The 16,138-nt window shown below is 50.9% G+C and overlaps 1 protein-coding gene across 1 annotated transcript in view; it reads right to left on the bottom strand.

The window, feature by feature from the left end:
* CSMD2 (CUB and Sushi multiple domains 2) overlaps window positions 1-16,138 on the bottom strand; it is a 368,722-nt gene that overhangs the window by 75,998 nt on the left and 276,586 nt on the right. Inside the window, exons 31-36 of the mRNA XM_069036010.1 lie at window positions 12,291-12,485; window positions 11,431-11,547; window positions 10,216-10,329; window positions 9,951-10,046; window positions 7,030-7,233; window positions 4,303-4,427 (exon numbers count right to left, since the gene is read on the bottom strand). Of these exons, the coding sequence (XP_068892111.1) occupies window positions 4,303-4,427; window positions 7,030-7,233; window positions 9,951-10,046; window positions 10,216-10,329; window positions 11,431-11,547; window positions 12,291-12,485 (851 nt within the window). The remainder of the gene's footprint in view (window positions 1-4,302; window positions 4,428-7,029; window positions 7,234-9,950; window positions 10,047-10,215; window positions 10,330-11,430; window positions 11,548-12,290; window positions 12,486-16,138) is intronic.

Genomic DNA, 16,138 nt, shown 5'->3' with positions numbered 1-16,138 from the left:
AATTCATGGCACAAGTGCCAGCTCCTACCCTGATTACATAAAAATCCTGAGTGCTGCTACCAAGAAAGCTTCAATTTCACCTCCTCCCCTGATTTACAGCTGCTTAACCTTTAATTGTTGTGCGAAAAGGGGGTGAAGCCGTGCTGGAATGAGGAGCTAATAATGGAGAATCCAAAGGAAGCGGGGCCAGGATGGATCCAGCTCCAGCTCCAGGGTCATTCCCTCCCTAGGGACTGCCCCGAGACCCCTCCTGCAGCTGTTTTAGGTCTTGGGAGCCCAAATTTTCTCCAAGGGCTTTTTTTTTTCTCCCCCTGGAAGTCCCAGGGAAGCTGATGGGTCGTGACCAGGTGACAGCAGATCCTGGTGGAAGTGGAGACCTCAGCACTGCTGGGGACCCCACAAACATGAGATCAAAGAATTTCAAGGGTTTGGGATGGACTTTAAAGCTCCTCTTGTCCCAAAATCTCTGCCACACCTTCCACTATCCCAGGTTGCTCCAAGCCCTGTCCAACCTGGCCTTGGACATTCCAGGATTGGAGCATCCACAACCTCCCTGGACAATCTATTCCACCCCCATAATAAAAAACTTCTTCTTAATATTTCACCCCAATTCCCCTTCTTTTGTAGCAGAGGACTGGGTCACACTGAAGGACCACGGTCCTGCTCTTCCCCAAATCCCACCCTAAACCTGGGAACTGAACTGACAGCCTGGCCAAGGCACAGCACAGCCACAAAATCCACTTTGTTTTGGTTGCTTGCATTCTGTGCCAGCCCCCAAAGTGTCGATTTCCCTTGGAAAAGATCCCATCCAACAGGAAAAGGGGTGAAAAATAGAACAACAACAAAAAAACCCAAGCAGAAAAACCCCCAACCTAACAAAAAACCCAACCAACAAATGGATCCTCCTTCATTTCAGGGGGTTGAAAGTGGCCAAATTCCAGGTGGACAGGAGAGCTTTGGAAAACACTGTTTTAAATGGCTTCAAAACCGAAGGAAAAGGGGGATTTGCAGCACTGGACACAGCAAAAGCCTCAGAGGGTTCAAAATATCACCCCAGGCTTGTGGGGTTTCACTGTGAACCCCCAGGGCCCATCCCAGAGCCAGGGGCAGGCTTGGGGGTGGGGGCTGAGGGTGACAATCTCCAGGTGAGAATCTCCAGGTAGGAATTCCTGAGCTGCTGTTGGAATAAACCTGCCCAGAGAAACCCAACAGTGCCAGCAGCTGAGAGCTGCACAGGGAGGGGATCCCTCCAAATCCATCACCAAACACACGGCAGGGAAATCAAAGCAGTTCAGGAATGAAAACCTCACAGAGTGGTGGGAAAGAGGAAGAAAAAAATCCCTCAGATAAGTGAGGAATGAATGATCCTGCTCCAGAATCCACCTCCTGTGTCACCCAGCACGGGGCAGCGTGGGGACACAGCTCAGGGGGGGCTTTATCTCCTGATATTGGGTTTCATATCTGCTGCAGAGGGACAATAAAGGCCACAAAATATCTACAGAGAGCTCCTTTACCTGGAGCTGAGGAGCAGCAGAGCTGTGATTGTGTAAATATCCCACTGCAGCTCTGCTGGGATAACAGATCCTGGGGCCAGCGGCTCTGCCCGTGTGGCTCACACGGCTTTTAATGCTGAATAGTTCATCAGGGTGGAGATCTGCACCCCAAATCCCCCCTTTTAACACTGAATACCTCATCAGGGTGGAGATCTGCACCCCAAATCCCCCCTTTTAATGCTGATTAGTTCATCAGGGTGAAGATCTGCACCCCAAATCCCCCCTTTTAACCTGAATAGTTCATCAGGGTGAAGATCTGCACCCCAAATCCCCCCTTTTAACCTGATTAGTTCATCAGGGTGAAGATCTGCACCCCAAATCCCCCCTTTTAACCTGAATAGTTCATCAGGGTGGAGATCTGCACCCCAAATCCCCCCTTTTAATGCTGATTAGCTCATCAGGATGAAGATCTGCACCCCAAATCCCCCCTTTTAATGCTGATTAGTTCATCAGGGTGGAGATCTGCACCCCAAATCCCCCCTTTTAACCTGAATAGTTCATCAGGGTGGAGATCTGCACCCCAAATCCCCCCTTTTAACCTGATTAGTTCATCAGGGTGAAGATCTGCACCCCAAATCCCCCCTTTTAACTTGATTAGTTCATCAGGGTGAAGATCTGCACCCCAAATCCCCCCTTTTAATGCTGATTAGTTCATCAGGGTGGAGATCTGCACCCCAAATCCCCCCTTTTAACCTGAATAATTCATCAGGGTGGAGATCTGCACCCCAAATCCCCCCTTTTAACCTGAATAGTTCATCAGGGTGAAGATCTGCACCCCAAATCTCCCCTTTTAACCTGAATAGTTCATTAGGGTGAAGATCTGCACCCCAAATCCCCCCTTCTAACGCTGAATAGCTCATCAGGGTGAAGATCTGCACCCCAAATCCCCCCTTTTAATGCTGAATAGTTCATCAGGGTGAAGATTGCACCCCAAATCCCCCCTTTTAATGCTGAATAGTTCATCAGGGTGAAGACTGCACCCCAAATCCCCCCTTTTAACCTGAATAGTTCATCAGGGTGAAGATTGCACCCCAAATCCCCCCTTTTAATGCTGAATAGTTCATCAGGGTGAAGACTGCACCCCAAATCCCCCCTTTTAACCTGAATAGTTCATCAGGGTGAAGATCTGCACCCCAAATCCCCCCTTTTAACACTGAATAGCTCATCAGGGTGAAGATCTGCACCCCAAATCTCCCCTTTTAACCTGAATAGTTCATCAGGGTGAAGATCTGCACCCCAAATCCCCCCTTTTAACCTGAATAGTTCATCAGGGTGGAGATCTGCACCCCAAATCCCCCCTTTTAAGCTGAATAGTTCATCAGGGTGGAGATCTGCACCCCAAATCCCCCCTTTTAAGCTGAATAGTTCATCAGGGTGGAGATCTGCACCCCAAATCCCCCCTTTTAATGCTGAATAGCTCATCAGGATGAAGATCTGCACCCCAAATCCCCCCTTTTAACCTGAATAGTTCATCAGGGTGGAGATCTACACCCCAAATCCCCCCTTTTAACCTGAATAGTTCATCAGGGTGGAGATCTGCACCCCAAATCCCCCCTTTTAATGCTGAATAGCTCATCAGGGTGGAGATCTGCACCCCAAATCCCCCCTTTTAAGCTGAATAGTTCATCAGGGTGGAGATCTGCACCCCAAATCCCCCCTTTTAATGCTGAATAGTTCATCAGGGTGAAGATTGCACCCCAAATCCCCCCTTTTAACCTGAATAGTTCATCAGGGTGAAGATCTGCACCCCAAATCCCCCCTTCTAACGCTGAATAGTTCATCAGGGTGAAGATTGCACCCCAAATCCCCCCTTTTAACCTGAATAGTTCATCAGGGTGAAGATCTGCACCCCAAATCCCCCCTTCTAACGCTGAATAGTTCATCAGGGTGAAGATCTGCACCCCAAATCCCCCCTTTTAACACTGAATAGCTCATCAGGGTGGAGATCTGCACCCAAAATTCCCCCTTTTAATGCTGAATAGCTCATTAGGGTGGAGATCTGCATCCCAAATCCCCCCGGTGTTGTGTCCCACCAGCACAGCCCCACTGCCCTGCCACACACAGGAGGCAAAAATGTGTTTAAATCCATCACTGAATGTCCTGAGCTGGAAGGGATGAAGGATCACCCAGCCCAGCCCCTGGCCCTGCACAGGGGTGGGAGAACAACCCTGACTGAGGCTGGGAGATGTGGCAGGGAAGAGAATCCTTTGGGAATCGCTGTCAGGTTTGGATGGGGATGACAAAAATTGTTCTACCTTGGCTCTGTGTTTGGATTCCTGGTGTCTGATCAGGAGAGGGGATGGGGCTGCCTGGGATCTGCTATTCCCTGTGCAAGCAGCCTGTGGATAACACTGGCACACAATCATGGAATATCCTGAGCTGGAAGGATCCACCAGGATTATCCAGTCCAACAACCCCACCCTGGGCATCCCTGGCAGCGCTGTCCAAACACTCCTGGAGCTCTGGCAGCCTCGGGGCTGTGCCCATTCCCTGGGGAGCCTGGGCAGTGCCCAGCACCCTCTGAGGGAAGAACCCTTCCCTAAATCCAACCTAAATCCCCCAGGCACAGCTCCAACCCTTCCCTGAGATCACCAATCATTCCCTGCCCACTCCTGGCATTAAATGAACCCCTGATTCCAGAGAATTCCACACCCATCCATCCCTTTCCTACGAGGGGCAGAGACTTCCCAACACGTGGCCTCTCTGTGAGCAGCAGAGCCCGAGTGTCCCCCCTCTGTCCCAGCTGTACCTGGATCCCTGCTCCTTCAGGGACTGTGATCTTCCACACGCAGTTGAGGCTGTTCAGGTAGGGCTCGGGGAAGCCGGGGGACAGGATGGTTCCCTTCCGCTCCGTCAGGTTCCCCCCGCAGGGCACTGCAAGGAGGAAAGCGCCGTTGGAAAGGGAAGGAATCGGCTTTGTGCTAAAAATGTTGTTCCCATGAGGAGAAATCAAGAAGTGGTTGTGATTTAAGGGTGAGATTTGCAGGAATAATCCTGGTTTTAGTAATTTTTGGGCGACTTTTGGCACATTTCTTGGGAGTGGGGAAGACACAGGGCTGATCTTCAGGAGCTGCTCTCCGCCAGATCTGATTTATGCAAGATGTTTGTTTCAGATCTCACAGTGAGTATTGGGTGAAAATGTCAATTCCCTGGAATTTGGGGTTAAACTGCTCTTATTCAAAGAGCAAACTGCTTTGTATTGTATCTGATAATCATGCAATGGTTTGGGTGGGAAGGGACCTTAAAGATCACCAAGTCCTTTCACCCAGACACCTTCCACTACCCCAGATTGTTCCAATCCCCATCCAACCTGGCCTTGGGACACTTCCAGGGATTCAGGGGCAGCCACAACCTCCCTGGGCAGAACTGCAAGAGGTTCTAAAGAAGATTTTTACATTTCATTAATGCTTTGTTTTGCTGTTGATTTTTTCCGCAGAACCACGGAATACCCCGAGCCGGAAGAGACCCACAAGGATCACCAACACCCAGCTCTTGGACACTTCCAGGACAAGAGACCCACAATCATCACCAACATCCAGCTCTTGGACACTTCCAGGACAAGAGACCCACAATCATCACCAACATCCAACCCTTGGACACTTCCAGGACAACCCAGGGAAGTCATCACCAACACCCAGCTCTTGGACACTTCCAGGACAAGAGACCCACAATCATCACCAACATCCATCCAATTCTTGGGACACTTCCAGGACAACCCAGGGAAGACACCCACAGTCATCACCAACATCCAATTCTTGGGACACTTCCAGGACAATCCAGGGAAGACACCCACAATCACCACCAACATCCAACCCTTGGACACTTCCTGGACAACAAAGGGAAGAGTCCCACAAGGATCACCAACATCCAATTCTTGGACACTTCCAGGACAACCCAGGGAAGAGACCCACAATCATCACCAACATCCAACCCTTGGACACTTCCAGGACAATCCAGGGAAGACACCCACAATCATCACCAACACCCAGCTCTTGGACACTTCCAGGACAACCCAGGGAAGAGTCCCACAAGGATCACCAACATCCAACCCTTGGACACTTCCAGGACAACCCAGGGAAGAGTCCCACAATCATCATCAACATCCATCCAATTCTTGGGACACTTCCAGGACAATCCAGGGAAGAGTCCCACAGTCATCACCAACATCCAGCTCTTGGACACTTCCAGGACAATCCAGGGAAGAGTCCCACAATCATCATCAACATCCATCCAATTCTTGGGACACTTCCAGGACAATCCAGGGAAGAGTCCCACAATCATCACCAACACCCAGCTCTTGGACACTTCCAGGACAAGAGACCCACAATCGTCACCAACATCCAGCCCTTGGACACTTCCAGGACAATCCAGGGAAGACACACCCACAATCACCACCAACATCCAATTCTTGGGACACTTCCTGGACAATCCAGGGAAGAGACTCACAAGGATCACCAACACCCAGCTCTTGGACACTTCCAGGACAAGAGACCCACAATCATCACCAACATCCAACCCTTGGACACTTCCTGGACAATCCAGGGAAGAGACTCACAAGGATCACCAACACCCAGCTCTTGGACACTTCCAGGACAAGAGTCCCACAATCACCACCAACATCCAACCCTTGGACACTTCCAGGACAATCCAGGGAAGACACCCACAATCACCACTAACATCCAATTCTTGGGACACCTCCAGGACAACCCAGGGAAGAGTCCCACAATCATCACCAACATCCAGCTCTTGGACACTTCCAGGACAAGAGACCCACAATCATCACCAACATGCAACCCTTGGACACTTCCTGGACAACAAAGGGAAGAGTCCCACAAGGATCACCAACATCCAATTCTTGGACACTTCCAGGACAACCCAGGGAAGAGTCCCACAAGGATCACCAACATCCAATTCTTGGACACTTCCAGGACAAGAGACCCACAATCATCACCAACATCCATCCAATTCTTGGGACACTTCCAGGACAACCCAGGGAAGAGTCCCACAATCACCACCAACATCCAATTCTTGGGACACTTCCAGGACAATCCAGGGAAGAGTCCCACAAGGATCACCAACATCCAACCCTTGGACACTTCCAGGACAACCCAGGGAAGAGTCCCACAATCATCACCAACATCCATCCAATTCTTGGGACATTTCCAGGACAACCCAGGGAAGAGACCCACAAGGATCACCAACATCCGGCTCTTGGACACTTCCAGGACAAGAGACCCACAATCATCATCAACATCCAACCCTTGGACACTTCCAGGACAATCCAGGGAAGAGACCAACAATCACCACCAACATCCAACCCTTGGACACTTCCAGGAAAACCCAGGGAAGACACCCACAGTCATCACCAACATCCAACCCTTGGACACTTCCAGGACAACCCATGGCACGACCCCACTGATTTTCCCAGCGCGACCCCACCCGTTCCCGCCTCCCCCCGGGCCGCGGTGCCACCTACCCACGCAGGTGGGGACGGAGGTGTTCCACTGTGCCAGGGCCCCGGGCATGGCCAGGCACTCGATGGCGGGGGAGCCGCGCAGGCCGTAGCCGGGGCTGCACTCGAAGCGCACCACGGCCCCCACGGCGAAGTCGCTGCCCAGGCGCCGCCCGTGCCGCGGCTCCGGCACCGAGCTGCACTGCGTGGCGCTGGTGCGGGGCACGGCTGCCAGGGAGCAGGGGAATGGAGACACAAGAGCGTTAGAGGGAACATTTTGGGAATGCCAGCTGTTGGAGTAAAGCTCTGCTGGTGTTACATTGAAATCCCCAAGTATCTGCAGGAGTTTTTGCTGAATGCAAACATGGCCGTTGACGGATTGCACCTAAACCCCAAGGAGGGGCTGAATCCAAGCACAGCCATTGATTGTTCCTGAACCCCAAAGAGGGGCTGATTCCAAACTGGACCATTTCCCAGTTATACCTAAAGCCCCAATGTATCTAAATCACAATGAGGGGATGAACCCAAGCATAGTCACAGCCTGATTTTATCTAAGCCCCCAAGGTTGGCTGAGTCCAGGCTTGACCATTGACTGATGTATCTAAACCCCAAAGTATCTGAATCCCAAAGAGGGACTGAATCCAAACATGGCCATTGACTGGTTGTTCCTAAATCCCAAGGTATCTAAACCTCAGAGAGGGGCTGAATCCAAGCATGAGCAGTGACTGATTATACCTAAATTCCAAAGATTGGCTGAATCCAAGGATGACCACTGATAATTCCCAAATCCCAAAGATTGGCTGAATCCAAGGATGACCACTGGTAATTCCCAAATACCAAAGATTGGCTGAATCCAAGGATGACCACTGGTAATTCCCAAATCCCAAAGATTGGCTGAATCCAAGCATAACCACTGACTGATTGCACCTAAATCCCAAAGTATCTAAATCCCAAAGAGGGGCCGAATCCAAACATGACCATTGACTGATCACTCCTAAACCCCAAAGTATCTAAATCCCAATGTGGGGCTGAATCCAAGCATGATCATTGATAATTCCCAAATCCCAAAGATTGGCTGAATCCAAGCATGACCATTGATAATTCCCAAATCCCAAAGATTGGCTGAATCCAAGCATGATCATTGATAATTCCCAAATCCCAAAGATTGGCTGAATCCAAGCATGACCACTGATAACTCCTAAACCCCAAAGAGGGGCTGAGGCTAAACATGGCCACTGACTGATGATATGTAAACCCCAAACATCTGAACCCCAAAGAGGGGCTGAATCCAAACGTGACCATCTCCAGTTATACCTAAACCCAAAAGTATCTCAATCTCAGAGGGGCTGAATCCAGGCATGGCCACTCTACCTAAATCCCAAAAATTGGTCAAATCCAAGCATAACCAGTGACTGATTGTACCTAAATCCCAAAGACTGGTTGAATCCAGGTATGACCATTAACTGATTATTCCTAAACCCCAAAGAGGGGCTGAATCCAAGCACGACCACTGTGAAGGAAGAACATTTCACTCCCAGTCCTGTCAGATCAAGTGACCCGAGCTCAACTGGTTCCATGCCAGACCGAGTGGAGGTGGCACTTGGTGACACGGCTGGGTGGGCACCGGGGCACTTGGGTGAAGGTTGGGACTGAAGATCTTGGAGATCTTATCCAACCTTGATGATTTAATTATTCTCTACTGGAAAAGAAAAGCAGCTGGGACATCCAGAACCTGCTGCCTCCCTGCAGAGAATTCATCATCACATTACAAGGTTGTTTTGACTCAGGGAAACCAAAGGATTTGGCAGTGACTTCCCAAAAAGTGGGTTTGTCCATGGGGAACTCCTTGGGTTCCTCAGCTCCCTGGGCCTCACGGCCATGAAGGAACAGCAACGGGAAAAAATCTTTGGAAAAGAGAAAAAAGGGGGATTTAAGTTGTGATGTTGCTGAAATTGTTGATATTCCTGTTGAGTACTGGGAATTACAGCCAAAGCAAGGAATGAGTCTGGCAGGTAAGTGAGGAGAAAAACTCACCAAAAAAAGAGTCCATTGCCAAGGAAGAAGTCAATTAATATTTTCCTCTGAGTTGCTTTAAATTTATGAGTGCTGAGCTAATTAGAGTCTGGCCAGGCAGGTCCCAATCAGGGCTCTTTTCCTCTTGCTTCCCATGCAGCTCTTGCAGAGGGAGGAGGAAACCTTCCCAGATTTCATCCAAACCTTTGCTCTGCCGAGCTCTTTGAAGATTCGAATCACCACCACGGTCGTTTCACACTCATTAGGCAGGAACTCAAGAGAACAGATCCTAAAGACTCCAAAATCCAAACCATGCTTCACTTCACCCCTGGAGAAGGTTCAGGTCATGCCAGTGTCTGTCCCCTCTTTGCAGCAAAAGCTTGGATGCTCCCACAGATAACTCCAAGGAGCACATGGGTGAGAAATCCCTTCTGTTTTCCCACTGTTCCGTGCATCATTTTCTATTTACTCCCATAAAATCCCCGAGCTGTGCTCAACCAGTGCAGCACAAAGCTGTTACTGAGGGGATCAAGGGGCAGGAGTGTGAGAGCCCCGAGGCTGTGACATGCACAGAGGGAGGATTTCCAAGCTGCCAGACGGGATTTCAGCTGCTTACACCCAGCAAAGTGCTAAAAACGCCACTGGGAAGAATTGCTGCAGGATAAATCTCCAAATTCCCTGCGTGACTCCGGGCACGACGGGGCTGATGCTAATCCTGGGATGTGCAGGGTTGAGGCTGAGTGGGAATGAAAGGGCTGAATATGAAGTAGCCACAGCAGCCAGCCAGCCCTGCCAGAGCTCTGCTCCCTAAGGAATCCTAATTCCCTGTGACACTCCCTGCTCAGAACCCCCAGACACCAAAAGCAGCTCCAGACACTCAGGACACCCCTGGGAGCGACCCGAGGACACTTCCAGAACACACCTGAACTCACCTTGGTAGACAAAGTGGAAGCCTTTGGCTGTGGATTGACCCTTGGAGCTGAATTTGATGAGGATCTGGTTGGTGGTGGCCAACGGCAAAGATTCCCCTGGATGGGGAGAACGGAAAACGGGAGACACAGAGGTGACGGAATCAGCAACGCACACGGAGCAGGTGCTGGGTGTCAGCTGTGACAAAGCTGCTTTTCCCAGCAGGGCCAGGGCCAGGGCCAGGGCCAGGGTCAGGGCCAGGACCAGGGCCAGGGAGCAGCCCCATACCTGTGTGGGAGCCCGAGAGGGAGCTGAGCAGGCGCGAGTGCTGCGTGGGGCCATCGTGCACCTCCACCACGTCATTGAGCGCCGTCTGGAAAAAGGCGAACTGCCCGAAGAGCACTGCGGGGACAGGGAGGGGGACAGGGAGGGGGACAGGGACAGGAAGGGGGCTGGGACCGGCCACTGCTGTCCCCAGTGTCCCCACACTGCCGTCCTCACACTGCTGTCCCCACACTGCTGTCCCCAGTGTCCCCACACTGCTGTCCCCAGTGTCCCCACACCACTGTCCTCAGTGTCCCCACACTGCTGTCCCCAGTATCCCCACACTGCTGTCCCCAGTGTCCCCACACCGCTGTCCCCAGTGTCCCCACACTGCTGTCCCCACACCGCTGTCCCCACACCGCTGTCCCCAGTGTCCCCACACCACTGTCCTCAGTGTCCCCACACTGCTGTCCCCACACCGCTGTCCCCAGTGTCCCCACACTTGTCCCCACACTGCTGTCCCCACTGTCATCCCACTCATGACCCCACCGCTGTCCCCAGCACCACCCTACACATCCAGGCCATGGAGCTGAGGCATTTTCATGGATTCATGGAATCCCCTGAGCTGGAATAGACCCCAAGGACCGTCGAGGGCCACCTCTGGCCCTGCACAGGACCCCCAGGATTCCCAGCATTCCAAACTGGGATCTATTTCCCCAGCACAGCCTTTGTCCCGTGTTTCAGCTGCCTTCATTCCAGGCAGGGACAAGGCCTGAGTGACAGCCTGGAAAAACGGGAGCCCTTTATTTATCCCCAAATTCCAGAGGCAGCACCAGCCTCCCCCGGGTTCACTGCCACAACATCTTCCCACTGATTCCCAGCCCACTGGGAATTTTCTGTGACTCATCCCCTTGCCCTGCCCACGGAACACGAGCTGCAGAGCTCCACCGAGGGACAGGAGTCATTTATTAGCTGTAACTGGCACCCGTTGGGTTGAGCTTTGGACAAAACCTGGACAAATCCAGGATTTTCCCTGGCTCTAACAGCACCCAACAGCACCACTTGCTCCTTTCCAATCTGCCTCATCTCCAGTTCTGGATGCAATTGTTAAAAGTTATTATTAAAATGATTACATTTTTAATTTTAATCGATTAAATAATTAAAAAATTATCAAAACCCCAGCAAGTAAGAGTTGCACAGCACAAAAGAATCCCCCCCAAAAAATCCCAAACACGGTACCGTAGTCCTTGGGCACGACGATGGAGTACAGGCACACCTGGCCACTGGTGTAGTTCTGGGGATAATTTGGGGACAGGACAACTCCATCTGAGCCAGTGTACTGACCTCCACAGGGAGCTGCAAGGAAAAGGATCATGGAGCATCCCTGGAGCTGCAAATGTCCCCAGCCACCATTCCCCACTCCAGGTGCTGCTCCCTGAAAGTTCTCATTGGAAAAATCAGCTTTATCCCAACCCAATCTCGTGCTGGCTCCACATGGAACTACCAAACGGAATTTGCACTGTTCCCCACCTCACAGTTCAGGATGAGCTCCCTTTTCCCACCTTTCCTCAGTGTCCTCCCTGCCAGAGCCTTCCCAAATCGGGGATTTCACTCCTTCCCCCACCAGCTGCCTCTTGATTCCCTTCTCAGATCAAGTCTGACTGCAAACCACAAAGTCAGAAAACAAAACAAAACAACCACAGGGAAACCCTAAGGAAAAAAACCCTAAGGAAAAAACCCCTTTTTTTTGTCACTGAGCTTTGACCCTGCTCAGGAGCCCAAGACTGAGGGTTTGGATTAGCAAGGATCAGGTTTAGCCAAGGTTTTTCCTGGCTCCTGCCCTGTGCCAGAGACTCGGGATGTGCCATGTGTCCAGTTTCCTGTCTGTCTCCAAAGAAAGTTAAAAAACCTCACAGAAACCAGCTCCTCCTGCTCAAAGAGCTGTTAAACCCCTAAAAAACGATGAAAACCAATTCCTCTAAAAACCCTAAAACCCTACAGAACACTGAGAAAACCCCTCTGAATTACCAGCCAGTTTTCCATGGGCGACTTGCTGCGGGGGCAGATCCTTCCCCGCTCCCCTTTCCCTCGGGATTTACCTGTGCAGGTGGGACGAGGCTTGTTCCAGGTGGGTTTTCCATCCCCTCCCATGACACAGGTGAGGGTGGGGCCCCCCTCGATGTCGTAGCCCCCATCACAGTAGAAGGTGATGGTGGAGCCCAGCTTCAGGTCCGTGCCCACCCTGGTGCCGTTCTTGATGGACCCCGGGTCAAAGCAGGACTCCCGGGGGTTCTCTGCAGGGAAAGAATTCCCGGGATTTTTACTGCTCTGGCACAGCTCCTCTGCTGTTTTGATCAGTTGAATGGGAGTTAAGAAACTCCTTGAAAAAGGCTTTTTTTCATTTGGGAATTTCTGGGATTTTCACCCCGTTTGCAGGGTCTGGACTCCAGCTGCTCCAGCCCCTCCTGTGGTGCTCAGCACTGGGAAAGGGAGGCTCCAGTTCCCAGGAGCACCCAAAATCCAAGCAGTGAGGCAAAGCTTTGATTTCACCCGATCCCAGGATCGCTGAGGCTGGAAAAACCTTCCAGGATCATCAAATCCAAGCTGTGACCCATCCCCACCTTGTCACCAGCCCAGAGCACCGAGTGCCACGAGGACAAATATTTGAGATGGGGAGGCCCTGGCACAAAGAAATTGTGGATTCCCCATCCCTGGAAGTGTCCAAGAACAGACTGGAGGGAATTTGGAGCAACCTGGGATAGAGGAAAGTGTCCCTGCCTACAGAGCTGGATGGGTTTAAGGTCTTTTCCAACCCAAAGCAGTCTGGGATTCTTTAATTTATTCCTCGTGCCACATCCTTGGACACATCCAGGGGTGGGGATTCCACTCAGTCCAAGGCCTGACCACCCTTTCCATGAGGAAATTCCTGCTGCTGTCCACCCTGAGCCTCCCCTGGCACAGCCTGAGGCCATTCCCTCCCATCCTGTCCCTGTTCCCTGGGAGCAGAGGCCAAACCCCACTTTGCTCCACCCTCCTGGCAGGTAGAGAGTGAAAAACCCTCTGCTCTGAAGAGTTAAAAATTCCATTTCCATATAAAAATTCCAGGGAACACTACAGAGCTGTCAGGACTTGGAGATTTCTTTCCTTCTTCTTCTAAGGGTTTTTTTTTTTGCCTTTTTTTTTTGCTTTTTTATTTTTTGCTTTTTTCCCCCTTCTTTTATTTTTTTCCCTGCCTGCAATATAATTAGAGGCTTTGATTAATCCTGCTCTTTTGTCATTTGGAAATTGCTCATTAAAGACGAGGGCTCTTCTGAGAGCAGAGGCTCTGGGAACAACCCAAGTGTGGTTAAGCATTCAATCAGGGGCTCTCCGATTTTGGAGAAGGTGTGGAAGGACAAACAGCAAACAGCAAAGCCCACAGGCCTGGCTTTTGCTTTTCTGCTTGAAAAATCCAATTATCCCCTGCTTTCCTGTCCACAGCAGCTGCACCAGGTGATCCAAGTGAAGAGGGCACAAAAAAATGGGATTTTTTTTTTTCCCCAGAGCACTGATTCCCTGTTTTGGGAGCCACGGATTGGTCAGCTCCCACTGCCCATCACACATTTGGATCCTCAGCCTTTAGATCCTGAAATCCTGGGTTCTCCCAGGGGCAGTGGGGTCTTGATGCACAAATTTTGGATGCTTTGAGCACTGCTTTTCCTCCTTTCCTGTTTCCCAAGCAGGGTGTCCCAGTTTATCTGTGGGAAGAGACACACGTGAGCCTCGAAGCAGAATTCCTGCAGCTTCCCAAAGCTCTCATCCTCAGGAATATCTTGCAGGAAAGAATCCAACACGATTTTATCCCATTTTTCCCCTGTGTGTGAGCAGCCAGACCCAAACCTGGATGTGAGGAGTGTTTGGGATCTTGGGACAACAGAAATTGGGACCCACATTTGTTCCAGTCCTGTGCCAGCTCCGATGGACACATTCCCTCCTCATCATCCTTATCCTGGAGAAGGGAGCCCTCACCATTCCTGCCAGTCCCTGGGATATTCCTAAAGGTCATCCCAGCCCTTGGAGGGGACAAATTCCTGCTGGAAATTCCACTGAGGACGAGCAGCTGCACGGCCAGAGGCCACCACGGCTCAGGGGTCACTTCCAAATGAAACACTTCCTCAGCTTTTCCACAGCTTTTCCCACTCCACCAGGCTTTGTTTCTCCAAGCTGCCAACATTCCCTCTTGGAGTGTTCCCTACACCGAGCCCTTTGTCCCTCTCAGGTTTCCCTGAGCAGTCTCAGTGCTGTTCCTGTCACCAGCTGCTCTTCAGGTTGTCACTCCACCTCCCACCCGGCTGTCACAGGCTTGGGCTCAGCCTTTCCTTGGAAAATCACCACGTTCCATGTTCAAATCACTCCATCAGCTGCTGGAGAAGGGTGGGGGTGGATTGCTGAGCCACAGGCCCTGCTGATTTTCTGGTGTTTTCCTCATTTTTCATCATTTCTGCCCCCTAAGGGACACCCCTCATCCTGGAGGTTGCTGCATCCTGGCACACGGAACATTCCCAGCTGAATTGTCCTGATCCCTGATCCTCAGCAGTTGGCTCCAAGGGAGGCAGGAGCTCAACTTCAGGAAATATTTGATATTTGGCTGCCAAAAAAGGGATGTGGGAAAGCCACAGCTTCCCCAGCCTGGGGTTTCTTGGGCTAGGAAGTGAGTACAGGATTGCCCGTGCAGAATTCCTGGTTTGTTTTCACTTCCAAACTCAAGGACTTTCTCCTGATTAACATGGATTGAGGCTGCCAAAGGTTTAGAAAGGCATCAAGATGAAAATGTCACGGGAACTGGCTCATCACCCCACAGAAACCAGGATTTTCTGTGCCTCCCCTCCCCATTCCCAAAGAAAAGCCAGGAGCAGGAGGTCAGGATTCCATGTGGGTGTTCCAGCACAGCCTCACCTGCTCAGCCTGAGATTGAGAGCTAAACCTTGGAGCAATCCCAAAAAAAACCCTTCCAAGATGAGTTTTCCACCACAGCCACCACACACTGGGAACAGCACAAATCCTCTTTGAGGTGGGGAGGCCCTGACACAGAGAAATCGTGGATTCCCCATCCCTGGAAGTGTCCAAGGCCTGGCTGGATGGAACTTGGAGCAACCTGGGATAATGGAAGGTGTCCCTGCCCCTGGATGGGATTTAAGGTCCTTTCCAACCCAAAGCAGTCTGGGATTCTTTAATTCATTCCTTATTATGAATTTTAGGACCAAGTGGAGCCTTGGCATCCCTGGGAGTTTGGCTCCCAGGAGACTCCAGGTCCATGGATTCCTTTTCCCAAGGGCCACATCTGATTTCCAAACCCACTTTCTTGAGTCAAGCTCCAACTGTTTGAGCAGCAAACAGAGCTGGGTATTTTTAAACAGCTCCCAAGGAATTTTCCAGGATGGTTTTCCATGGGGAATTTCCACCTGAAATCACCTGTAAGCAAAGCTGCATTTCTGTGCAGAAGCTCAGGATGGGCAAAATAATTCCAGTGAAATAACAACAACAAATTGGAAATCAGGCTGGGGGTTGGGATTTTTCCTGTTCCCCTGGAAGGGTGAAAAGGAATCAGTTGTGCTTCATTTGCTTCCAATTTCATGGCTCTTCACTCCTGGCCCATAACAGAGCCAGGAATTGCTAAAAAGTGTGGGAAAATCTCTCACTTGGGAGTCTCCAGCCTGGAAATTCCTTCCTGTCCTTTATCCCAAACTCCTCCTGCTCCTGGGGTCAGCACCAGACCAGCCTGGAGATTCTGGGATGGAGGCAGGGACTGATGGAGAGTCCCCAGTACTCCCAAAATTTGGGAATGACAATAAATTATTTTAATTTTGGTGTGTGATAATTTGGGAGAAGCTCTCCAAATAACTCAGCTTCACCAATGAAGGCTCTGCTAAGAAATATCAGTGTGTGAATAATAAAATATTCTTAACGA

Source organism: Aphelocoma coerulescens, chromosome 23 (genome assembly GCF_041296385.1).
Source record: "Aphelocoma coerulescens isolate FSJ_1873_10779 chromosome 23, UR_Acoe_1.0, whole genome shotgun sequence".
NCBI classification, from domain to species: Eukaryota; Metazoa; Chordata; class Aves; order Passeriformes; family Corvidae; genus Aphelocoma; species Aphelocoma coerulescens.
The sequence above is the reverse complement of the archived record's forward strand: the minus strand, read 5'-3'. Positions and strand labels throughout refer to the sequence as shown.